Source organism: Arachis ipaensis, chromosome B06 (genome assembly GCF_000816755.2).
Source record: "Arachis ipaensis cultivar K30076 chromosome B06, Araip1.1, whole genome shotgun sequence".
Classification (NCBI taxonomy): domain Eukaryota; kingdom Viridiplantae; phylum Streptophyta; class Magnoliopsida; order Fabales; family Fabaceae; genus Arachis; species Arachis ipaensis.
Genome location: NC_029790.2, coordinates 8630499 through 8656453, shown reverse-complemented (window position 1 = coordinate 8656453; position 25955 = coordinate 8630499). Strand labels below are relative to the sequence as shown.

At 36.9% G+C, this 25955-nt stretch overlaps 5 protein-coding genes across 5 annotated transcripts; 4 read left to right on the top strand and 1 right to left on the bottom strand.

The window, feature by feature from the left end:
- Nucleotides 249–4968, top strand: LOC107646368 (endoglucanase 25-like). The gene is made up of 5 exons (XM_016350557.2): nucleotides 249–895; nucleotides 1078–2022; nucleotides 2112–4176; nucleotides 4307–4406; nucleotides 4508–4968. Exons 1-3 carry the CDS (start codon nucleotides 484–486, stop codon nucleotides 2561–2563), a joined length of 1809 nt encoding a protein of 602 aa, XP_016206043.2. The 5' UTR covers nucleotides 249–483; the 3' UTR covers nucleotides 2564–4176; nucleotides 4307–4406; nucleotides 4508–4968.
- LOC107645677 (GATA transcription factor 15) lies at nucleotides 4311–4738 on the top strand. Its single transcript, XM_021105415.1, has 2 exons — nucleotides 4311–4406; nucleotides 4508–4738. The coding sequence occupies exons 1-2, from the start codon at nucleotides 4311–4313 to the stop codon at nucleotides 4736–4738; spliced, it is 327 nt and encodes a 108-aa protein (XP_020961074.1).
- Nucleotides 5496–6536, top strand: LOC107645675 (the record flags this gene model as incomplete). The annotated part of the gene is given in 2 exon segments (XM_016349748.2): nucleotides 5496–5670; nucleotides 5747–6536. Coding segments are annotated over 2 exon segments (724 nt in total), but the record flags the coding sequence as incomplete, so codon positions are not given.
- Nucleotides 21072–22567, bottom strand: LOC107646367. The gene is made up of 2 exons (XM_016350555.1): nucleotides 22049–22567; nucleotides 21072–21950 (listed from the first exon to the last, which is right to left on the bottom strand). Exons 1-2 carry the CDS (start codon nucleotides 22565–22567, stop codon nucleotides 21072–21074), a joined length of 1398 nt encoding a protein of 465 aa, XP_016206041.1.
- On the top strand, nucleotides 24443–24892 carry LOC107647963. Its single transcript, XM_016352002.2, has one exon. The coding sequence runs from the start codon at nucleotides 24443–24445 to the stop codon at nucleotides 24890–24892; it is 450 nt and encodes a 149-aa protein (XP_016207488.2).

Genomic DNA, 25955 nt, shown 5'->3' with positions numbered 1-25955 from the left:
ATAAAAATTTTATTTATATATTATTTATTTCATATATGAATTTATTTAGAGATTTTTTAAAACACAACCTATAATAATAAAAGCTTTTTTATAATATAACCTTAAAAACTTAATATGTTTTATGTATATATCACTACTAACTACTTGGTTTTCCAGGATTAATATAAAATAAAATAACTTTAAACTGATTTTAACTAGTTTTTATTATTTTTCAAATATTTGTGGATCTTTGATCCCATAAAGGGAATTTAATCAAGGAGAAACGGTTGAGTGCATTCGAAATGAGGAAGAAACACCAAGTATGTACCAAAATTAAAAAAGAGAATCAGAAAAGATAAGAAGCAAAGTAGAATGAAATCTGCAGGGCTATATTTCCTTATTTAATTAGACAGAATAATGAAGATTGATGGTGAAAAGATAAGAATGATCCTGATATACGCTACTGTATACAAATGAAAGCGAAAGATTGTGGGGGCGTATGTTATGATCAGTGAATTTGGATTGAGAATGTCGGGAAAACACAACATATGGGGTGGTCCACTGGAAATAAACGTTGAGGAGCATGGTCTGTGGCATGAAGAAGAAGAAGAGGAGGAGGAGGAGGAAGAGTTCCGGCGGCGAAGGAGGGGGTTGGATAGGGCGCCGTATGAAGCACCATCTGATGAAGTGAAGCAAAGGTGGCTGCGGAGACCGGACATCCTTGAAAAGTCCAAGTCATCATCTTCCTATTGTAATAAGAGTTCCATTTCCACACTTGTTTGCCTTGTAACCATTTCCGCCATTATCGCCCTCATAATGAAGCTCAAGCCACATTATCATCCTCCATCTTCCCCCACTCTTGATAACTATACCCTTGCTCTCCCCAAGGCCCTCCTCTTCTTCAACGCCCAGCAATGTATCATTCTATATTCCTCTAACAAAAATATTACATGCATGACAAAAATCAGTCACTATCTATTCACCTAATTATATACGTGTTATTTTATTTATTTTTAATATGTATTTTATATTCATTATTTATTTGATACTAGTAGAGGGAATTTTTGTTTTGTTTTGTTATGATTTGATTTGATGCAGCTGGAAAACTGCCTCTGAACAACAATGTTTCATGGAGGGGTGACTCGTGTTTGAAAGACGAGCAGGTTGGTGGCTACTACGACGGCGGTGACTCCACCAAGTATAATTTCCCGGCGGCATTCGCCATGACGATGCTAAGTTGGAGCGTACTGGAATACAACCAGAAATACGAATCAGCTCTTGAGCTTCATCATGTCAAATACACCATAAAATGGGGAACCGATTACCTTCTCAAAACCTTCACCGCTTATGCAAACTCGACGACCACTGTTGCTTCCCAACTACCTTCACCGACGACCAAACACAACAACAAGTGTTGGATCCGCCCCGAGGAAATCCAATCCCCTCGCCCTGCATCGCATTGCACCACTTGCCCTGCTCTCGCTGCGGAAACCGCAGCCGCTCTAGCAGCTGCATCCATCGTCTTCCATGATAACGAGGCCTATTCCAAGAAACTGATCCATGGAGCAGACGTGATCTTCCGATTCGCCACGCAAGGATTAGGAGACAAGTACTCTGGCGGGGCCGATCCGCCTTCGCTTGTCTATAACTCGAGCGGCTTCTGGGATGAGTTCTTGTGGGGCGGAACATGGATGTACTTGGCTACCGGAAATTCTTCCTACCTCAATCTCATTACTAGTCCTGAATTGGATGAGAAAGTTGGTTCCATGCGGCAGAGTGTGCTTTCTTGGGACAACAAGCTTCCCGGTGCTGCGTTGCTTCTTGCTCGCTTGAGAATGTTCTTGGATTACGGCTATCCTTACGAACAAGTATTGAAAAATTATCAAAACAAAATCGATGACATAGTGTGCTCTTATCTCCCAAATTCCAGGAAATTTAACAGAACAAAAGGAGGGTTGATCATGTTAAACCATGGAAATCCACGCCCTCTTCAGTACGTTGTGAACGCAGCATTCTTGGCTAAGCTATATAGTGATTACATGGGTAAGTAGTGCTAACTATACTATACTATAGTTTGAACTTTTTAACTATGTGATAGTATCATAGTACTCACATTGTTGTGTGCAAGGTAGGTGCCTTATACGTACCTGGAATAATGTGCGGAGGTAAATTCTACCGTTCAGAAGCATTGGAGGATTTTGCTAGGACTCAGGTGGATTACATACTTGGGAAGAATCCAGAGAAGATGAGCTATGTGGTTGGGTTTGGAGAGAGATACCCTGAAGAAGTTCACCACATGGGTGCATCTATTATGAGTGAGAAGGGGAAGAAGTATGGTTGTGGTGGTGGATGGAAGTGGAGGGACAGAAGGAAACCGAATCCGAATGTGATTGTAGGAGCCATGGTTGGTGGTCCTGATAAGCTTGATGGTTTCAATGACTTGCGTTCCAACTATAACTACACTGAACCATCTCTTGCAGGGAATTCGGGTCTTGTTGCGGCGCTTGTGGCTTTGTCACAGAATGCCACTCCAAATAATGGGATAGACCACAACACCATATTCTATTCAGTTCGACTTCCCTAACATTGCTTAAGTTGCAAGAAACATTAGAATTTCATTATATGTTTGTTTCTACTTTACTATTTATTTATTTCATATAACCATTTTTCCACCCTTTAAGAAAGAAAACTTCTGAAATTCATAGCTAGAAGAACCAGGGGAATACAGAACTATGTTGGTAACTGTATTCTTCCTATTTGTTTCATGTGAAGGGTCAAAGTGTATGACAATATAATACAATGTATGTCTGGTATGAATTTGATGTATCTTATCAAATAACAATAAATATTAAATAATATCTGATCAACTCAAGACTCAAGTCGTTTCTGCCTGTTTTTAATCACAGGAGTAAAGCTTCCATGTTATAAATACAAGAGTACCGGCTCCATATTTTGTGTTTTCTTGATATATATTCTCGGTGCAAAACAACTAAATATAGCCACTATAGTGCAGACAACAATATGTTAAATTTGTTTGCTGCTGGTGTTTACAATATGAGCTCGCAATTTATGACCGACTGTTTTGTCATTTCCATTTGTGACGATTCTAATTATTGGGGTTGGCTCAGTGGGATTAAAAGGCAAAAAGTAAACATTATTGAAGAATGTTATAATATAAAAATCAATGCTTATAAGTTGTTGGTGACGTTTGGTACCAAATATATGGGTCGGACATTGTCTGTTATTGCATCTTTTATGCATAGCTGTCTCTTTTGGAGCCTTTCATTTGAAGCCAGACTAGCATCATCGTCGCCGTGTGGTATCTGACTGTAGATACTGTATTAAAACCGTATATTATCACACATTCTTTCTAGCTAACATCATAATATAAAATTAGCTTGTAAAAACTATTGGAGTCAATGCTTCAACACAAACACAAAAAGAATTGTCAAAGCTCAACCAATTAAGACAAACCAGTATGAACCATTAAGTTACTGATTCCAATTTTAGCAACTACCTTTTATTTCTTTATTCTCTTTCATTATTTTTCAAAAAAGTTTAGTGGCCAAAGGAATATAAATTTTAGGATTCTTTGTTCATTCAAAGACAAGGGTTTGTTGGAAATGCACAAATTATTAACAAATAATGATTGTCTACAATTGTTTATGTTTGTGTATATTTATGCTTGGTATATAGAGGAACTTTTTATTATTTTTATTATAATTGTTATTTAACTGTAGTTCTATTTTACATTAAAGAAAAAGAAAAGGTCCTGTTTCTTTTTGTCTTTTTACTGGAACATCCCTAAAATTTTGTACAGATCACCAAAATTTCCGCACACATGTACAGATGTACTTATATTTTAATTTAACTGTTTCAGAAATAACAGTTTAATTGTATATTAGGTCCTGTTTGCCGTCGATCTGGAAAGTATATATAACATATTACAAGAGGTCTTATCCTTATTGTTATAGTATTCTGGACCTTGCTCTAGTTTCTCCTTTTTTTTCCAAACTTTCACTCGGCTTAAACGTGCAAATTTTCTAAGTAGTAGCAACAGGAGAATCAGTGGTCAATAGCCAAAAGCCCTGAAGTATTAACATTCAATCAGAAAGAAGCTTTTGGTGGTGCTGATTGACTCTTATAAGGCTTCTTTGCCTCTTTCTGGATTCAACTTTATTGTTGAACCGCGATCAAGTGAGTAATCTGATGCTCTATCTTGTTTTGCTTCTCTTGGAACTCATTCATTTATTCCTCCTCCTTAGTTGTTAGTATCACATCAACAACAACAATAGCAAAGTAACTAATAATTAGCATCATGACACAGGATAATGGAAGTTCAAGTTGGAGCAGTATCAAACAGAAGCTGTAACGATTGCCACACAACCACCACACCTCTATGGAGGGCTGGTCCAGATGGCCCTAGGGTATGCAAACAAACCAAGATTTTTCAGTATTTCTGGACTATTGATATTTAATGATATCATTCTTGTGATATTGATTTTCATTGTTTTTACTTTTTATTCAGTCTCTTTGCAATGCATGTGGGCTAAGGTACAGGAAGAGGAGGAAAGCCCTGGATAAAGGGGGAGCAAAGAAAAGCAGGAAGAGGAATAATAGAGCAACAAGTGAGCATGATGATGAAGTGGATTTTGGTTGCAATATGGAGCCTTATACATTACATGGAAGAAGTCAATTCAAGTTAAAAGAAGAAGAAGAGGCTGCTATATTGTTGATGGCCCTTTCTTGTGCTTATTAGAACAACTTCACACAATTAATCATATCAATGGTTGTAAAGCACAAAATGCCAAATGTTTCTTCATTTGTGTTCATTTCTTTTGCATACACTGTTATCAATTTTCATTGCAGACAAAATAATATCAATCACTTTGTTCTCGGCACCGAGCTGCCAACGATCCCAAATTCATGTATCGTATGGACTAGATACTAGTAAATCTTGCCTCTGCCACAGGGTTTAATTGTAAAAAATTCTTTGCTTCAAAACTTATGCTTGTCAAATCAAACTGTATTAACGATTATTAATTATTAATCATCAGCACCGGATAGATTTTTGAAACAACATCCATTCAGTTTTGCAGACATATTAGTGGTTGTTTATCTTAAAGAGATAGAAAATTTGTGGAACAGGGAAGACTGGCTTAATTTATTGATTAGACGTTAAAAAAAATTCTAATAAGGTCTATAAGTTTCTATTATGCGTACCTGCCGCTAGATGACAATCAACATGATTTGAGTTTATCCACTAATCATGACGAAATTTAAATTATGTAAATTCCACATTCCAGAGGCAGAGAGTATTCTAGAAAAGACATCACTTAATTATAGTCTGCGTGGCATCATAGAAAGCATGCCACGTAAACAGCTTGGAACACGTGTCCTGGAGGAAATTCCAGAAAGTCCGAGGAGTGTTGTATTCATCCCCAATCATTCCTTAAAGTGATAGCACCCACAACCGAATACAGAAACATTGCACTGTCAGTTACCAAACCCAAGTGAGACAAGAAGAAGATGCAATCAAGGGTAGCATTAGGATACACAGCAGCAAGAAGATGGTGTTGGAAATCATCGCAACGAGGCTTATGCTCCGCCACACGTAGCAGAACAGCAGACCCTGAAGTTCATTCGGGAGAATTAGAAGCCGGACCTAAGGTTCACCAATCACCACCCAAAGTAAGCTATAATAACACCAAATTCAAATTACTTTATCAAAATTAAGTAGTTAACACTATTCATATGAATAATGCAGGGTACAGAGAGTGATAATACAAGCAGCACCAAGTTTGTGGAAACGGATCATGCATCGAGCAAAAAGGACGATCCTCTTGCGACTCCAAAATCTCCAACTGAACCATCTTCCAAACTGAAGAGCACTGGGGTGAACCAGCCATTGGAGCCTAGCCTTCAACAGAAGCGGCAGCAGAGTTCGAAAGCTCCCGTGTTGGAAGAAGCGAGTTGCACCGCTGGTATAGACGAAGCTCCGTTTCCGGAAGAGAAGAGCCGGAAGGAACAGGAAGAGGATGACAGAGGTTACTTCAAAGACCACAAGGCGTCGCCCTTGTCGGAGTTGGAGATCGCGGACACGAGGAACCCTTTGAGTCGTGCATCAGATAGGACGGCGGATTCAACAAGGGAAGTGGGGAGTGGCGGTGTAATAGTGTGGCTGCCGGAGCAGCTGGACACGGCGGAGGATTCTCTGAGGAGGGCCACTGAGATATGGCGGCAAAATGCTATGCGTGGTGACCCTGATGCCCCTCATTCCAGGATTCTTAGACAGCTTCGCGGCGAAGATTTTTAAATCTCTATGTAATGCCTAATCAATCAAAGTAATTTCTCTAATTCTAAAGAATCAAGATCAAGAAAGGTCTAATACACTAGAAAACGGTTAGTTCAACTGTTAAGAGTAAGTATTATCTTAGAGTATTAAGTTAGTTATAGAGAGTTGTTTAGAGACTTCCTATAAATAGCAGTTAGTTTGCATTGTAAAAATACACTTCAATCAATAATATGAAGGCATACTCTTCTCTTTTTTGTTTTCACCTTCTTTTCATTTCATTTTTTATTGATTATTGATTCAATTCAATTTCATTTACTACATCATATGTAAATTTTCACATGGTATTCAGAGCCAATTGTTAACAACAATGACAATGATCCTTGCAAACGCGTCTATTATTTTCAATCTATAATTTTTACTGTTTAAAATCAAAGTCTGAATAATCACTTTAAAAAAAAAAGCATGTGTGTTTAATAAATAAAAGAACAATCCACCAAAAAAGAACAATCAATTATGAGAACAATCCACTACAAAGAACAATCCACCAAAAAGAGGAAGAGGTGGCGGTTTATGAGAGATAATAGATTCAATAATACAAACAATCAATTATTCTATCAAATTCGCAATCAAACTGGTCATGCTGCCTGGAATTGTTATTATCGGTTTGATTAGAATTATGAATCACCAAATGCTTCATCGTCAGCTCAATCATATCAACCACCAGCTCCACCTTCATCCTTCCATCAACCAAGGGTATTCTTAACTGCACTTTCAACCTCTTCATCAATGCAAAACTCAGCTTGGTACCCTGACTCAGAAGCTAGCCACCATATTACAACTGAAGCAAGTAATCTTTTCAATCTGTAGAATTTCAAACAGGTTCAGACCAGTTATACATAGGTAATAATCCAGGTATTCACATTTCTAATTCAGGTTCATCTATTCTTTATGATTCTAAATCAGATCTTTCGTTCAAATTGAATTACCTGTTACTTGTGCTACAAATAACTCAATTTACTTAGTGTATCAAAGTTTGCTGCTGATAATGCTGTTTTTTAAAATTTTGGCCTCAACATTGTTTTGTTTGTGATCAGGCTACCAAGAATCACCTACTTCAAGGGATAGCTAAAGATGGTATTTATGTTTTTCCCAATTTAAATGTACCTACACAGATTACTCCTATCTCCAAGTGTGTAACAAATAAAACAGCATTGACTGCTACTACTAGTTCAAATAATTCTGTGGATATGTGGCATAAATGTTTAGGCGATCCCTCTATTAAAATTGTCTTGGAAGATCTTAACAAAAATTATATTACATATTCAATTTGTTCTAATCCTATTACAGTGTGTGAATTCTATTCTATGGCAAAACTACATCAATTTTCCTTTACTGATTCTACATTTATGTATGCTTATCCCTTAGAATTTGTCATGTAAATATATGGAGCCCAGCTCCTCAGAAATCTAGAAATGGATATAGATACTATATCAGTTTTGTTGATGCTCACACTAGGTATACATCTATTTCACTCTTAATAAATCTAAGGCACTGACAGCATTCAGGAATTATAAAACTCTCTTTGAAAAGCAAATAGGATATAAACTGAAAGCATTGCAAACAGATCATGGTTCAGAATTTCTATCTCATTCCTTCAACATTTTTTTTTAACAGAACAAGGTATTATTCATAGGTTAGCATCTCCCTATACACATCAACAACAAGGTATAGTGAAAAGAAAACATATACACATTACTGAAGTAGGTCTATTCTTACTTGCCACTGCTGCCTTACCTTTACAATTCTGGGATGATGCCTTCCAAACAGCTGTATGTGTATAAGATTAATAGACTCTCCACTGCTGTTTTAGATCATATTTAATTTTCATCATTTGAAAAACTTTTTCATCAAAAATCATATTATCAATTTTTTAAAGTGTTTGGTTGTATTTGTTATCCATTTTTAAGACCTTATAACAAGCACAAATTTGATTACAAGTCTGATATGTGCTTATTCTTGGGTTATGACTTAAATCACAAAGGTTACAAGTGCTTATTTCTAAATAAAAAATTGTATCTTTTAAGAAATATTGTCTTTGATGAATGTAAATTTTCTTATGCTTCTCATTTTGCTACTATTTTAGAGCCTCAAATTATTACAAAATCCTCTACCATCCACATGAACATACCATCTACATCTACCAATGATCAGCCAAGCACTCAATATATTCAAACACCTGACCTTCATTCTTCCAAACACAATACATTAGATACTGCTAATATTTCTATTACAGCTCCAACCTAACGTCATACTATTCCTACATCACAAATACCTATTTTTGGTATTGAAATAGTACTTCCGTTACAATCATCATTAACAATACCATCTCCACCTCTACCTCCTCCACCACCAGCTTTAAATTCACATCCAATGAGAACCAGATCTAAAACTGGTATCTCTAAGTCTAATGGCTAACAAAACCTCCCTTCCTCTTGATCCTACTTTCTTGACCCATGCACCAACAACTACTAATCAAGCTCTTAAATATCAACATTGGATTCAAGCTATGCAATCTGAATTTCAGGCTTTATCCAAATGTAATACACGGGAATTAACAGTGCCACCACCAAATGTTGTCATTATAGACAACAAATGGGTATTTGCTCTTAAGAAAAAACCTCAAGCCTAAGTCATTCTATATAAAGCTAGATTTGTGGTCAAGGAATATCACCAGAGAGAGGGAATGGATTTTGAACAAACTTTTAGTCCTGTTTTCAAACCTCAAACCATTCGAATTGTGATCTCAATTGCCTTGTCTAGAGGCTGGCAATTAAGACAATTTGACTTTGATAATGCATTTTTCAGTGGAAATTTGCATGAAACAGTTTATATGAAACAGCCTCAGGGATTTTGTGCTACTAATCCTATTTTATATGAAAGCTGTCTATGGCCTTAAACAGGCTCTTAGGGCCTGATTTTTAACTCTATCGTCTACTTTACAGAGATTTGGATTCAAAAGCACCAAATCAGATCCATAATTGTTTGTGAGAAATACTTCAAATTCTATGATACTTCTCTGGGCATATGTTGATGATATCTTATTGACTGGTAATAACTCTCATGAACTTCAATTACTTATCAACCAACTTCATTCAAATTTTTCTTTAAAAGATCTTGGAAAATTCAATTTCTTTCTTGGCTTAGAAGCCACTTATATCAACTCTAATCAAAGTTTATTACATCAAAAGAAATATGTTAGGTATTAGAAAGAACTAATATGACTATGTCTAACTCTACTACTACACCTATGGTTTCTTCCTTCAAATTAAGTGCTAATGATTCTCCACATTTTGAAGATCCCAAATTATTCAGATTAATTGCAGGTGCACTGCAATATCTCACATTCACAAGGCTAGATTTGACATTTGTTGTCAACAACATTTTTCAATATATGTGTGCACAGTCCTACAGTCCAACACTGGAGAGCTTTAAAACGAATTCTCATATACATTAAAGGGACTATGGATCGAGGAATCTTATTTTCTCCTTGTTCTGATTTGCGTTTAATTGCTTTCTCTGATGCAGATTGGGGTGCTGATGCTGATGATAGGAAATCAGTAACAGGCTATTGCATTTACCTTGGCACAAATTTAATTGCTTGGAAGAGCAACAAACAACATATAGTAAGTAGATCGAGTACAGAGGCAGAGTTTAGAGCACTAGCAGCAGCTCAATCTGAACTTATCTGGACACAGAATCTGTTTACAAAATTGTATGTCTCACTTATAGCTCCACTAACCTTGTATTGTGACAACCAAAATGCTTGTTTGCTTGCTGCTAATCCTATCTTGCACAACAAATCTAAACACTTTGAATTAGATCTCTACTCTGTTCATGATCAAGTCACTCAAAAAAAATTGTCACTAATATCCCTTTTCAAGACCAAGTAGCGGATATATTTATAAAGTCATTCTGTTACATTTTTTAATAATTTTATACTAAACTTTGAATGTGTTCATATTCCACTCTTAATTTGAGAGGGACTATAAAAAATCAAAATCAAAGAGGTGTAATACACTAGAAAATAGTTAGCTTAACTATTAGAAGAATAACTATTATTCTAGAGTATTAAATTAGTTAAAGAGTTGTTACAAGCCTTTCTATAAATAACAGCTAACTTACATTACAAGAATACACTTCAATCACTCTATAATATGATATATATTTAGATAACGTATACTCTCTCATCTTTCCTGATTTCACCTCCTTCTCATTTCATCCTTTATTGATTCAATTCAATTCCATTTACTGCATCAAATACAAATCTTCACACTAATGATAGAAAACAAAGACCAAAGAATATAAAAAGAAGAGAGGATACATCATAGATGTACTACTGTGACGTGGCATAATGCAAATGAATTAGCTTGGTACCAACGCGACTGAAATTTTCAGTAGTCGGTCAACGTGTGCTATATGCATACTCCTTACATAAGGACACCTCTCAAGTCTCAATCTATATAAATCGTTTAGTACGCTACATCATACAACCTCAAATAATTACAAAAGGAATAATATTCTTATATTCAAAATGTCAAACAGGTGTTAAATTCGAGCGCGTTCATAACTTAGATACGGAAATGTTTGGTAACCAAAGAAAATCAGCAAAAAACAACCATAACTTGCCTTATTTAACATTCATTAATTGTTGCGATAATTAATGAATGCTAGATAAGACAAATTCCGACTGTTTTTTTTGTCTCCCTAGCATTACCCTTTAGATATATATTGCCCCAGTCAAAATGGGTGAATCTGTTGCACTATTTCGTTTAACTATTTCATGTAGGCAGATTTTTCAATTTAAAATAGATCTATAAATATGAGACGTTTAATACATTGGTCTATTTAGTCCATTTAATTTTTTTTTTTAGAAGTCTTTAACAATTAACTTTGATAATTCAATCTCAAATTCTAACCGAAATATCACAAATTTCAACCAATAACTTGTTAAAAAGATAAAAGGATTTGGCTAGAACTTGATATTTTAGTAAGAAAAATAAATTTTTATTTGAAATTAAAAATTGCTTACTTTAAAAAAGTAAAAAATAACCAAACTAATTCCGTTTACTCCGCCAACTTTCTTTTAAATTGGTCGGACGACTTTCCTTTTGGAGGTTGTATATAATTGATGAGTGCTAGGACTAGCAAGTTTTGTGATTTGTAACCATCAATTAGTCATCATTGATGATTTTAATGGTATGAGATTTTATTCAAGAGTGTGAAATTACTCACTTTACTTTTGCTGATTAAGTACTGATCAAATTTCAATAAAACTGTTAGCTCCTAGACCTTTTCATAATTGATATATAATTTATCCTCCGTTTAATATCCATAATTGTTAATTAGCAGTGGTTCGCTATTTTATGATATATACTAAAATTTCTATGACTAAACATTTTAAATTTTGATCCGCATTATTCAAAAGAAAAAGAAACAGCATAAAGTAATAAATTAAAATAACGTTTTAAGAAAGAAAAAACCAAAAATAAAATAGAACTCTACTCGTATTATAGAGCCGTGTACTTGAGATATAAGGCTCGGAAAACATACACATACACCATTAATTAGTCCATTACCAAACATTTCCGACCAATAATATATTTGTGGAATTTGTAATTAAGAAGCATATATTTTTACCGAAATATTTTATAAAAAAAAAAAACTAAAAAATATTATAATAATTAATAAATAATAAATAAAATAAGTTATAGTTTTTTTTCCTCTAACATTACCGGTTTTTTTTTTTAGGATCACACACCCCCTAAGTAATATATAGTTGTATTGAATGCAATGACATTTAAGAGCTGAGCACATGTATATGTATCCAAAATTGAAACGTTGCATATTGCTCTATGAATTGTTTAGTAGTAGTGATTCACGATCATGTGAGCAGGGGAAAGCGATGTGCATGGATCATGGATGGATGCACCCAGTATATATATATATATATCGGCATGTATCATACCAAGATAGAATCTGCCGCTTCACTTCCGGATCCAACTTTGCAAACCAACGTTATATTATAATTCATCTCAAAACCTCCCAAATTGAATTAAATTAATTAAACAACAATTATGTATATAGTTACTACTTTTAATGATTCATCATATGGCTGAGATTGCAAGATTTGATGATGAAACGATGGCGTAGAAGATAAAACACCGACAAAATGGTGCACTCACCAAAAATCGATCTATATATATATATCCCCTTATAAATTAAAAACCCTACATTACTACATATTTATATTCTTGTATGTATGTATATTATTTCGTCCAAACCTTAGCAATCAGGTTCAATTTTGCAACAATAATGGATCGGAAAGTGATGGCTAATAATAATTTGGTTGCTTTGGTTTCCTATGTGATAATTGTACTAGAATTATGCAGTTCAGCAACTTCAACAACGACGGTGGCAAAAAACCTTGTTCCATGCACAATGTGCGTTGAATGCGACAATCCCTGTCAACCCCTCTCACCTCCACCTCCCCCTGCAGTAGTAGAGTGTCCACCGCCACCTTCGTTGCCACCGCCACCACCACCGTCACTTCCTCCGCCAGCGGTTGTTGAATGCCCACCCCCACCGCCACCCCAACCAACATGTCCTGATAATTGTGGACAGACGCAAGGGCAGCCACATCCACCTCCGTATCCAGTGGGATCTTACTATTTTCCGGGAGGAACGCCATCCTCATCAGGCGGCTATGCACCTCCTAATTATTACAACAATGGAGAAAGAATTGTGCCATTTTCTGCCATGCTGTTTCCCAGTCACTTTCTCTGCTTAGTTTATGTGGCCTTTCTTTATTACTTGTTCACTTAACTCAGTTATTTAAGTTAATTCTTTCTTCTAGCTATTTCACCTTATTTGAATATTTGTACTGGACTCTCATGTTTAATTTCCGTAACCAAAATAGATGAGGAAATACATCCTAGTCCAATCCAAAAGCAGGTGTTTTATATATAAATATACATCTAATTTTACTACTTGTTCTTAAGTGTCTAACTAGATGTAGGTATATGTTAGTTGAATCAAATGAATTGAATGATGGCATGATGCTGTAACGAAAGTTTAAAGGGATCTCCGTTTGTTGAATCATGAAGGATGAGATAATTATGTAAGCCCTTTTACTTTCTTATATATCTTAGTCTGCAAGTGATTATGTTAGTGCTACGTAATTTCAAAATCAAACTACTTCTATTGTGATTTTATTATTATTGTTTTTTTTTTTTTACCGTATCTCTTAGCCCAACAAACCAAAAACTAATCCTCCACACAAATTTTTACTAACTCTAAAAATGAGTAATTTCATAACAAAAAATCTAAGTCTAACTCAATATTCTTTTTAGTTAGAATATAATTGGCACATCTATTATTTTTCTGTATAAAAAAATTCTCCAATTATATTTCTTCAGTTTATTTATCTTTCTAATAAGAGAATTTAGAATCCATAATCCATCTATGTCTAATACAAGACGGAATAAAGTTAGACAGCTCTATGTTAATAAAGATCCATGGGTTTAGAACTGTAAAGCATATCTCCAATTGGAGAGGGAATTGCTCACAATTTTTGTAGTTAATTTACCAGGTAATATTTCAAAGAATGAATTGTTTTATATGTTTAAGTGGACAGGAAGAATAAATGACATCTATTTGACACGTAAGGAGAAGTATGACCGGATTCATCTGTTTGCTTTCATCAGGTATACTACAAAAGGAGGGGCATTAAAGGCCATCAAAGAGATTAATGGAATGCGATTAACGAGTAAATAGATTTTTGTGGGTAAGGCTAAGTATAGGAGGAGGATTGATGTCCGGGAAAAAATCACTACGCGCGATGAAGATGCCAAGGAGTCTCCTGATGGAAAATAGAAAAAAATTAAAGAAAAAGATATTGAGGTGAATCAAAAAAGGAGAGTTGCATTGTCTTGGAACACCATGGAAGTAAAGAACTAGAAGCTCAGAGGAAACCGTTAGAGTTGGGATGGATGCGGTGGTAATGAAACCACAGGGGCTACGGAAAGTAGAGCATGACAAGGATAGAAAGGTAATTGCTATTGAGAATTTGGATGAGTGGCATGAGGATTTTTTAAAAACGTGAATGGACCTTTGGTGTATCCATCAGTTATGGTGAGTGCGAAATCTATGAGATCTCAAACAATCGGTAATGAAATAATCTCTGAAAGAACGGAGACTTGGGAATAGGGGGATAAACGAAAAAAAAAAAAGAGTTGATTTGGTTTTGAACAAAAGTTCAGTTGGGGCTAGGTTAAAGCATATAAGGCCAATATGTTAGTGGGGTGTGGCGAAGTGGCTGTGTGGTGCGACGGAAAGTACGTCATTGTGCGTTTTAAAAGGGCTTTCTTGCTGGCTGCTGCGGGTAGCGATGAAGAGAGGGGCGTGGCTGGTTATGGAGTTCGCGAAGGGGTTGATGCTGTGGTGAATAGCATTGACGAGGCAGATCTGGGAGCAGCACAGAAGTCAGCTGCTGATGGCGGAGGTGATAATGTCCGCGCTGAGCTTGATGGCATGGAGGGTAGGGAGGAGCGTGAAGCATCTGAAGCATCCGACGAGTAGAATCAAGCCGGAAAGGAGATTGGCAGAGGTGCAGAGAATTGTTCGAAACAACACAGCGGAGAGAAACATTCCACCAAGTGTAGTTAATGAGATTCACGCTAGTTTGGACAAGAGTGGTAAACAGCATGTTAGCATATGTCTGATGAGGGGTGATGCAGTGTAGGATTCAGATTTAGAGGATGAGAATACAATGGTGGAGGAAACTGGGTTGGAAGATCAAAGGGCTGTAAGGAATTTGGAAGATTAGGGGGACTTAGAGCAGGATGCAGATGGTGAGACTAATCAAGATGAGCACGAAAGAAGTTGGGATAAAGATATGACTGAAAACAGGACTTCTTGGGATCTGGCGATTGAATCAGGAGTTGTTTTATATGACGAGGACAAGGACATTATGGCTATTTTCCAAGTTCAAAATGAAGTATTGACATAAAAAAAAAGGCAAGCAAAAAAGAAAGAGAAAGCAAGAAGGAGCCACCCAAAAACCTGAATAAGGTGTGTAATAAAATTTTGAAATAATTTTAGTTCGTGGAATATGAGGGGTTTAGGGGGTATTGTAAAGTGGAAAATGGTAAAAAAATTTAAGCGTAAAAATAATGTGATTATGTTAGGATTGATAGAGATAAAGAAGGAAATAATTAATAAATTTGATGTAGTACAATTTTAGGGTAATGATGCGGCGCATTTGAAATTTGTGAGATCGGAATGTGTTTCTGGAGTTTATTAATAATGTGGGATGATATGATGTTTAGGTTGAATAATTATTACAAAGGAGAGAGATGGTTGTGTATAGAAGGGGAATTGATAAATAATAATTTTTATTTGTGCGGTTTGCTTGGTGTGTGGTGCGCATACAAGGAAAGAGAAGCTTGCTGTGTGAAAAGAGTTGAATTTTTTATCAGGAATATGTCAAGTTCCTCTTTGCTACATGGGTGTCTTCAATGAGGTTGTGCAGTTGGAAGAAAGGAAAGGCGCTAGTGTGTTAACAGCAATATGGAACTGGTGGCTATAGAGCTGAATGACCTTCAGTTTACGTGGTTCATGGGTCAATCGTGCAGTCGAATGGTTAGAATGTTGGTGAATTTGGTTTTATTGTTATCATTTGGAGCACTTGGTTGAAAAGGAATGATAGAATCTTCGAAAATCAAGAAATGGGTATTTCGGGAGTAGTCAACAGGTTGATTAGGAGTATCTTTTGGGTTGTTGATGGCTTTTGCCGAAAATAATTAGGAATTAGTTTATTTTATCTGTTTAGTACTTTTTCATTGATGCTCCACCTTATTGTGTTGAGTTTTTTTTTTTTAAAAAAAAGAGAATTTAGATGTTTATCTAATCTATTATTTCCATCTAATAGTTTCACCAAAAAGTTGGTTGATTTTTTTTTGGTAATTAGTTGGTTGATTTTATTATTAATTTTTTTTTGTTGCCCATGATATATTTTGACCCTACAAACCAAAAACTAATCTGTCGCGTATAGGAAATTTTATTATTACTTCTTTTTTTTTGGTAAACTAAAGGCCAAAGGCCCAAGTTATCTAATATTTTACTGTTCGGGGTAAGCATGCCCCACGACCATCTTCATCTAAAATAAGCTTAAGCCTACTTGGAGCCTGGTACAAAAACGTGAACCCTGCATTCCAATCTCTTCCTTCCTTAGCCAAAGAGTCTGCGGCACGATTTCCTTCTCTATAGGTGTAAGAAAATTTCAAGCTCCATTCTCTCTTTATAAGATTGTAAACGTGTCTAATTAGTGCCTCCAGGTGATTTTTTGCTTTTTCTGCATCTTGTATAATTTGTATTGCTGCCTGGAAATCTGATTCTATTATAACTCTTCTTAATCCCAACTCCCATGCCATCTGTAATCCATGAGTTATGCCCCCATAGAATGCTTGAAATGGATTACTGGCTCCAACGCTAGTTTTGAATCCTATCACCCATCTCCCAAGGTGGTCACGAATTAAGCCCCCGCACCCTGCTTTTTTTGATTCACGGTCTGCTGCTCCATCTGAATTAACTTTTGTCCAACCCTCAGGAGGGTGGATCCATGCGATCTGCTTCTCCATCCACCCCCTCTTTTCGTTCCTTACTTCTTTCATTCTTAAGGCTTCATTTATATTATGGATGTATTTTTGTATAAACTCCACTGGCTCTGTTGGTTTATGAAAATGTGCTGTAAAAAATTTTTTATTACGCCATCTCCATAACCACCAGCAGGTGACCATGAATTGGGTTCTCCACTTCCCATTTTTGTTAGTTCCAAGATCAGATGTAAGGTTCCATCTAATCCACAAATTAAAGGGAGCTCTGAAAAAAGGTTGAATGTGGCTATGATGAATTGTTTTGGACCAAACTTCTGATGCTCTGCTGCAGTCCCTCAAAACATGCTCTAATGTCTCCACTGCTCCTGGACAGGCATGGCATTCATCGCTTGTCCCAAAGATTTGCCTCCTCCTTTGTGCTGTCATGATCCTTCTATGCACCACCAGCCATATGAAACATTTTATCTTCTCTGGCCCTGGCCATTGCCAAATTAGCTTCCAGATATCGTCATTTCCATCCTCCCACCTTACAAGAGCTTTATAGGCACTTGCCACCGTAAAATTGCCATCATGAGTGACGTCTCATTTGAGTGAGTCCCTCCCTAATTCTAGAGCAGGGGGAAATAGTGCTCTGATTTCTTGCAGTCGATCCTCCTCAAGAAAATTTTGGAGCAGACTGTAATTCCAATTGCCTTATCTAACTGCTTCGCTCACATACATATTCACCCTCATATCTCTGGTTACTTGGCTAACATGGTTCAATAGAGGCATTTCATCTTTCAACCATCGGTCTTTCCAAAACAGGGTCGAAGATCTGTCTCCTATTGAAAAGCGGACATGCTTACGAACAAATTCTCCCATTTTTGTCAATTCTTTCCACAAAATCGAATCTGAGGAAACTGCTTGCATGTCATGAACTAAGTCTAGCTGCCTACCATATTTACTGATTAACACTCTCGCCCATAGAGCCTCTTTATCTGTTATGAGTCTCCACAGCACCTTTGATAAAAAGGCCTCATTCATTATCGTAAGATCCCTAAAGCCCAAACCTCCACTGTTCTTAGCCCTGCAAAGTTGCTTCCAGCTCACTGCATGCATCTTCCTTTGTCCTTCTTTCTCACCCCAAATAAAACTTCTTTGCATCTTTTCTATTTCCCAACAAACTCTTTTTGGTATAGAGGAATGCATCATATCAAAATTAACAGCAGGGCTTATCACCGCTTTGGCTAAAGTTACCCTCCCGGCAAATGAGAGGCATAAGGCTTTCCATCCCTGTAATTTACCCGCAACTCGCTCCAAGGTGGTCTTGAATCTGTCCCTCCCTTTTCGGCTATTTGTAATCAAAGCGCCAAGGTATCTGCCAAGAGAAGGTGTTTCCTCAATCCCTCCTTCTGCTGTGATGGCCTCCCTCTCCTGTCGATTTACACTCTTTGAAAAATAAATAGAAGATTTCGTCTCACTCACTCTCAAGCCTGCAGATCTCCTAAACAACTCAAGAACTTGTCTTACCATTCTAATCAGTTCAACAGAAGCTTCCACAAAGAGCAATAAATCATCTGCAAATAGTAAATGTGAAATTGAAGGTCCATTGCGCCCAGCCACCATGGGTTTCTAGACCCCCAATTGTACCCTCTCTTCTATCACTTGGGATAATTTATCCATTGCAATGACAAAAAAGTATGGCGATATTGGATTTCCTTGCCGTAAACCACGACAAGGCTCAAAGGATTCCGTCTTGCAGCCATTCCAAATAATTTTAAAAGAAACAGAGGTCACACTGCACATAATGATGTCTATAAGTTGATGAGGTATCCCAAATTCGTGGAGGCAATCTAAAATGAAGTCCCATCTCAGCCGATCGTATGCCTTTTCAAAGTCCACCTTTATCACCATAAACTTCTTTCCTCTCATCTTCTTCATATCATGAACCATTTCCTTAGCAATAATTATATTGTCCTGAATGAGTCTCCCTTGAATGAAACTGGACTGAAATGGTGCTATTCTATTGACCAGTGTTGGTTTTATTCGATTGACTACTATCTTTGATAAGCACTTATACACCACATTACATAGTGCTATAGGCCGAAATTGTTTCAAATATTTTGGTTGCTGAATCTTTGGGATGAGAACTATTAGTATTTGATTAACGAGTTTGATAGAGCTAGGATCCTGCCACAACTTTTGTATGAATTCTATAAAGGACTCTTTTATCGTTTTCCACTGTTCTTTGAAGAAGTATGCTGGATAACCGTCCTCTCCCGGGGCTTTCAAAGATCCAATGTTGAAAAGAGCTTCCTTTATTTCTTCATTTGAAAGGGGGTTGTACTCAACCCTCTTACATTATCCTCATGGATCGGAGGGTAAGTTTCATCTGTGATTTTAATCGGCTCCTCCATCCAATCTTTGTTGTAAATTATTTTGAAATACGAGATGGCCTTATGCTTCAGATCCTCCATATCTTCGCACCATCTTCCATCCTCTCCTTTCAATTTACATATCCTATTCTTCCTCCTTCTTTGAACCGTCTTCAAATGGTAAAACTGTGTGTTCCTATCCCCATCAGTTATCCACTTTTGTCTAGATCTTTGCTGCCACATCAATTCTTCTTGTTCAAGAATTAGTTCTAGCTCTTCCGTAAACTCTTTTTCCAATTTATCCAAATATGGAATACGTCCATACCCCCTAGCTTGTTGAATGCCTTCAAGTCTTCTCATTATCCTCCTTTTTCTCCTATTAACATCACTAAACACACTCTTATTCCACTCCTTTAAGAGGTGGGTGAGGGTACTAAGCACCTCAGGTAGTTGTTACTCTCTCGGCCAGGCTTCCTTCACATAATAGTTAAAATTTGGGTGGGTTTTCCACATAGTTTCATATCTAAAAGGTTTCTCACCAACATCTACTCTAGATGGTACAAATCTTGCTAACAAGGGGTGGTGATCAGACCTCACTCTCGGCAAAACTTCGATGCGGCCATCGAAAAAGGTTGTTCTCCATTCAATATTAGAAAGACCCCTATCCAATCTCTTGAACACCCTGTTCTGCCCCTCACGCTCCCCTTCTTTCTGGGTATATTTGGCTCCAATCCATCCCAGATCAATCAGTTTACACCTATTAATGTAAGATCAAAATCTTCTACAGGCACTTGGGTTATCTCTTCCTCCTCCCTTCTTTTCCTCAATATCAGCTATATCGTTAAAATCCCCTAATAGTAACCAAGGAATAGAAATTGGGTCAGCAATTACCCGAAGTTTCTTCCACAAAGTAGCTCTGTGCCTCTCTTGAGGACTTGCATATACAGCGGTTAATAGACAGCTCCCCCACTCTGCTTTATCAACACTCGGGTGGATATACTGTTGATGGAATTTTCTTAATCTTATATTCAGATTGGCATCTTCCAAAAGAACCCATATACCTCCGCTAAACCATGCCGCACCTTCTACCACAGCAAATTGAAACCCCAACTCTCGAATAACCTCCCTTTCCTTTTCTCCACTACATCGGGTTTCAAACAGGAAGAAGCAGTATGGTCTATACATTCTCCTATATTCCTTAAGAGCTCGAACAGTTGCTCTATTAGCAATTCCACGCACATTCCAAGCAAACACAATCATGGTTTCGACCACTAAAAAAAAGAATCAACTCAACAAGATTGGGCTTCGGTCCCAGTTACTACAGGCCATGAGGCCAATTATACAATCTGCATATCCTCCACCTGAGGTGGAGTGTCATTCTCTGCCTGTATTCCTTTCAGGTCCATGGCTTCCTCACATTGCAACACTGCCTCCACTAGCTGACTGGAGTAACCGGAACCAAAGTCCAACCTTCCAGGGTCAGGGGGTTTCTCTTCCTCCTTACCAGCCATGGTGGCTGGTATCATTTGCGAAACATTGTTTTGCGATGAGGGGCATACATTCACCCAGTTTTCTTGGTGATGGTCAACAGGTTGCCTGTTTGAGTTGAGTTCCATAGGGTTGTTAGGATTAGTTGGCTCTGGATTAGGCTCTAAAAGGGTCATGGATGAGGTGTGCTGGGTCGGAATAAGGTTCCCATTATAGTTTGAAGGGTAAGATCATGTTTGGTTCAAAGATTTTGACAACTCTTTTCCTGACAGGTTTTGGGCTTTAATCAAAGGCTGTAAAGAGATTGGTTCTTGTTGGGCTTTTTTTTTGTGGCTGGGTAAATGTCTTATGTGGGTCATTGTTGTTCTTGGAGCCTTGTAATCTATCCTTTCTCCTGTGAGTGACCTCCATTAAGCTTTTGTCTATTTCTGTGTGATTGTGTGGACCCTCCTGATTACCATCGTCCTTGGGATCTATTTCCTCATACTGCAACACTGCAAAGCGTGAAATGTTCCCTGCTCTTCCAGCACCCACTCCCTGTCCTGGCGCACCACTACCACTACTCCCATTCTCTCTAATTTTAACGGATTTTTGGCCACGTGTTTGTCTTTGCACAAGCATCCACGGACCATATTGTCCTTCTTCCTCCATAATGACTTTTTTACCCTTATTTTTTACTATATTCCCCAAAGTGCCCTCACCTTCTTCCTCAACACCTGCTGGTCCACCGCCATTCTCCGTCCCATCTTTTTTTATTTGTGATTTTGGGCAGACTCCCTTATCATGTCCTACTCTTCCGCAAGCAAAATACACTAAGTGCACTCCTTCATATCCCACAGCATGTTTCACTCCATTGATCATATAGTTGGTGGTCAGGGGCTTTTCTAGATCTACTTCCACACAAATTCTTGCAAACTTTTCCCTTGAGACCTCCGCAGTGTTTGAGTCTACTTTCAAAGTGCAACCAATGATGTTTCCTATCTTCTCCAAGATAGTGCGATTGTAATACTCAATGGGAAGTCCCGGGAGCTGTACCCAAGCAGCGATATTATCAATGGATGCCTTCATGGAATCAAACTCCGGCTTCCAAAGCCTTACCGTCAAGTAGTGATCGAAAATCTTCCACGGCCCCTCTATGTGAGTGTATAGTCCAGATCTTCTCTATTGAAGAATTTCACCAAAAAATATTCATTTCCCAAGTCAATGACTTCTAAGCTTCCTCTTTTAGCTCACATTGTTTCAAGTCTCCTTTCCATGACCGCCAAAGTGATCCTCCTTCCTAGGAGCTTCACTATGAGTGTCTCCCACCAATCGTTACAAAGCTCTCTTTTCACACGCTCTCCTATGACGAGATTGTAAAGTCCATCAGGCATCCTCTTTAGAATGATGTCGTCTACGTCTTCTTCATCACGGTCTTCTCTCTCAGTTTCTATATCCTCTCTTGTTTCCTTCTCTTGAGTGACTATGGTAGTCCTAGTCCCTGTTTTAACAGTTTCTGCAAAGGTCTTTTGATATGTAGATCCTCCAGAAATCTTGTCTTGATCTCTTTCCATGTATGTGTCTGGTTGATCTCCATCTAGCTGCCGTTCAGCCTCTGAGCCGTCCTCCATCCATTCTTCTACTCTTGGTACCAGCTTCCTTGTCCCTACAATGGCAACCTCTACTTCCGACCTCCTTCCTTTTTTGACTTCTCTGGGATTTAGGTCTCCCTGCTGCCTATTTTCCTCTCGTGGATTATGAGGACGTGCTGCAGCCCCCCTAACGAAGCCGCCTCGCATATGGCCGGCGTTTGCAGACAGACAAGAATTTCAGAAAAAAAAGAAAGCAACCTTGGTCGGATATAGAAAATGAGATTTAATTGTTGGCTTTTTATTATTACTTTATTTGGGACCAGAAACGTAAAGTAGAAAAAAGTGTTTTTTTTTTTTGGTAAAGTAACGGGGACGAAGGCCCAAGAAGAAAAATACTTGAGTAGTAGTAAGTGGTAAATGGGCCGATAGAATAAACATATAGGCAGCAACAACGACTTAAATTTGGGCCGGGCACACATCAACAGAACCCAAAGCACCACGTTACTAGTTTAATCATTCAGTCCAAAACAAAAATAAAAGCATGCTTCCGTTTAATACCAAAAAGGAAAATAATAATATAAAATAAAGGGAGGGGTGTCAATGTCTCTCAAAGTCTCATATATGTAGATGGAGTGTGGTTAATTATTACTTTGAAGGTTCTTAAAAAAAAGGGGTTTAGATATGGATTGGGACATATTAAAAAGTGTAAGGACAAGTTGACTTCAAGTAAGGGCAGAATCCCACCACCTCAACTTCCAACCGAAGGATCAATAATGGAGGATGCAACAAAGAGTCCATGCATTTCCTGCGGACTTCATTAATCCAATATTTATCTTTCCAAAAAGTCCATTTTCTTTAAGCTTAGCTACCCCACCTTGCTCTATGCTCTGCTGCTTCATTAATTTCTCCACCACTTCCAATTATATATTCTTGGCTTCTAAATTATAAATTCATCAACAGCACCGTCAAATTAACTTAATCGGACATAGACTTTACACATGAACAGAGATTAAACACATATAACGATACATACTCGTGTAATTTAATTTCACTTAATTATTAGAGAAGATGTGATGTCTTATTTTACTCCGTAATATTCCTGATTATGGACTTATAGTACTGGTTTTCACTTTAATATCTCTGGACCAGAGCATAAAAAAAAGGACCTGTTCATAAGTCAATATCATTTATGTAGATTACCAGTGCATACTATCATCTATGTACAATTGTACATTACTAATACATACGTACTAATAAAAAAGTTAAAAGGATGATTTTGTGTGTTTGTCAATTTTTTTCACCACTAAGTCGTTCACTTGTATAATGGAATAGCTTTCATTTCAATATTATGTAATCCTTCATTTAATTTATTGGAAAGATCAATCCATTAATTTCCCTCATTGTCAAATCAATCTCTCTTTCTTTCTCTGTTAACTAGTAATATTCTATTAGCATTTTCTTTAAAAAAAAAAAAGTATTAGATGACTATTATATTCTTCTTATTTTTATCTTCTATTTAAATTGATATTAACTAACCCTTTACTTTTCTCTATAAAAAATATTGGCTTGTATTTTTTTATGAAAGGTGTATAAGAAATTTAAAATTGTGAATAACATAAGTGAGAGTAAGAGAGTGAAATTTGGGTTGACATACATTTATTAAACCGAAAAAAGTTTAGGTTATGTATGGATGGATAGTTATAAAGAGGATGATGGAATTTATGATGCCATAAACCCATAAAAGAAAGCATTAGAGTCCAACGGGATACTGCTGCCCCAGCCTACTCGATCTCTTTCTTTCTTTCTGGAAAGTGACATGCATCAGATTATGACAAGAATATATGGCAATCACCAATTAAGTCATATACACACCGTCATTCATTTAATACACCTCCCACCTATAATCCAATACTATATATAACTTTTTTCATATAACTGGATTAAAATATTATTTAATAGTGTTCAAATGAATGAATACAACAAAAAATTTTAGGGAGCCTACCCCATTTACTTTCTCACCCACCCACGCCTACGCCATTTCTCCTCTCCTTCAATTTTGTAAGAAGAGAGGAAATGGAAAGCATGCGGAGGTACTGGAAGAGAAGAGGGGGATACCATAGACTAAATGGATCCAATTGGTGGCGGAGGAGGCACAAGAAGCAAGTGGAGCAGCTTGGAACCACCGACACCGGCGCCACCAACACAAGGCGTAGGACATGGAGGATCAAGGTGTCCCGTAAGATCAGGATATCCAGAATCCCTTCGCCCAAGAAATTCTTGCTGTGGCTCAGGGATTCTTACGTTAGAATGATGCTTGGGGTGGCCAACTCTAAGGTCATGAGCATGAGCGGTTCTGCCGTCGGATACGGCGGCAGAAGCGCAACCACGTCCATGGCCCTCGGAGTGGTGAATTCTAAGCCCATGAAGGAGTATGATGAGAAGATGATTGTTCATATCTACAAGTCCTTGGTCATGGCGCAGCAGCAGGGACATGAACCACACAAATTCCCATCTCAAATCACTTGTCCATAGTCATTTCCAGAACTATATATATATACGTCATCTCTAATCCAATAACGGCTTTAGAAAATGGATATCTAATGCCTGCTTTCAATACCATCTATCTCAAGCAATGTTCATAATTTCGAAGCTATTCTCTTCTCAACTCTTTGCCAATTTTTTTTTTTTCCTTCCATAATATTACTCTTATTATATCAATACTATATGTCGATATCTGTTACGTACGTTGTTCTCTGTTATATATTATTTTACTGCATCAGTTATATATGTTCTCATACATTATTCATCTGACCTACCCAAGAAATAGACCTAGTAAAAGATGTGTCAGTATATGTACTGTGTGTATATGTAGATTGTTAGGTTTGTTTAACTTTTACACTAAAAGTGAGAAATTTTCAAATGTACGTTGTACTGTTGTTTTAGTAATTTTTAACCGTTGATCTTAATTATAAAAAATATATATAATATATATAATTAATAACAACGACTAAAAATTACTGAAATATCGATATACCAGTATATTTAAAAATTTTCTCTAATAGAGTACTACATATATATCAATATTAACTATCGGATTAAAATTGAATTGTATCCTGTCTTAAAAATACTTTCTCTCTAAAATTATTTCTTTCAAAAACTTAAATTAATAAAAAAATATAACATAAATAGTTATATCACTGATACAATCAAATGTAATTTCATCAAATTTGGACAACGATGATAAATATTCTATGCAATACAAATAATAGCAAAACTCCATGTTTCGTCATTTAATTTTCCACATGCTATGTATATTGTTTAACCAACAAATTGTCACTTGTCATTCTTTATGTTAAATTTAACATCATAAGCTGTAAATTAATGAATATATAAAACCTAATAATGACTACATTCTTATTAAAAGATTTTCTAAATTATGAGCACATATATTATATTCAATTCATTTAAGAATAAACTTAACTATTGAGATATATAGTTATTAATTTATGTATAACACGCCTCATCTGGCTTTATACATTTGTCGCACTCGATACGGGTACTACAACTACAAGCTAAGGACGGAATCGTTACGAGC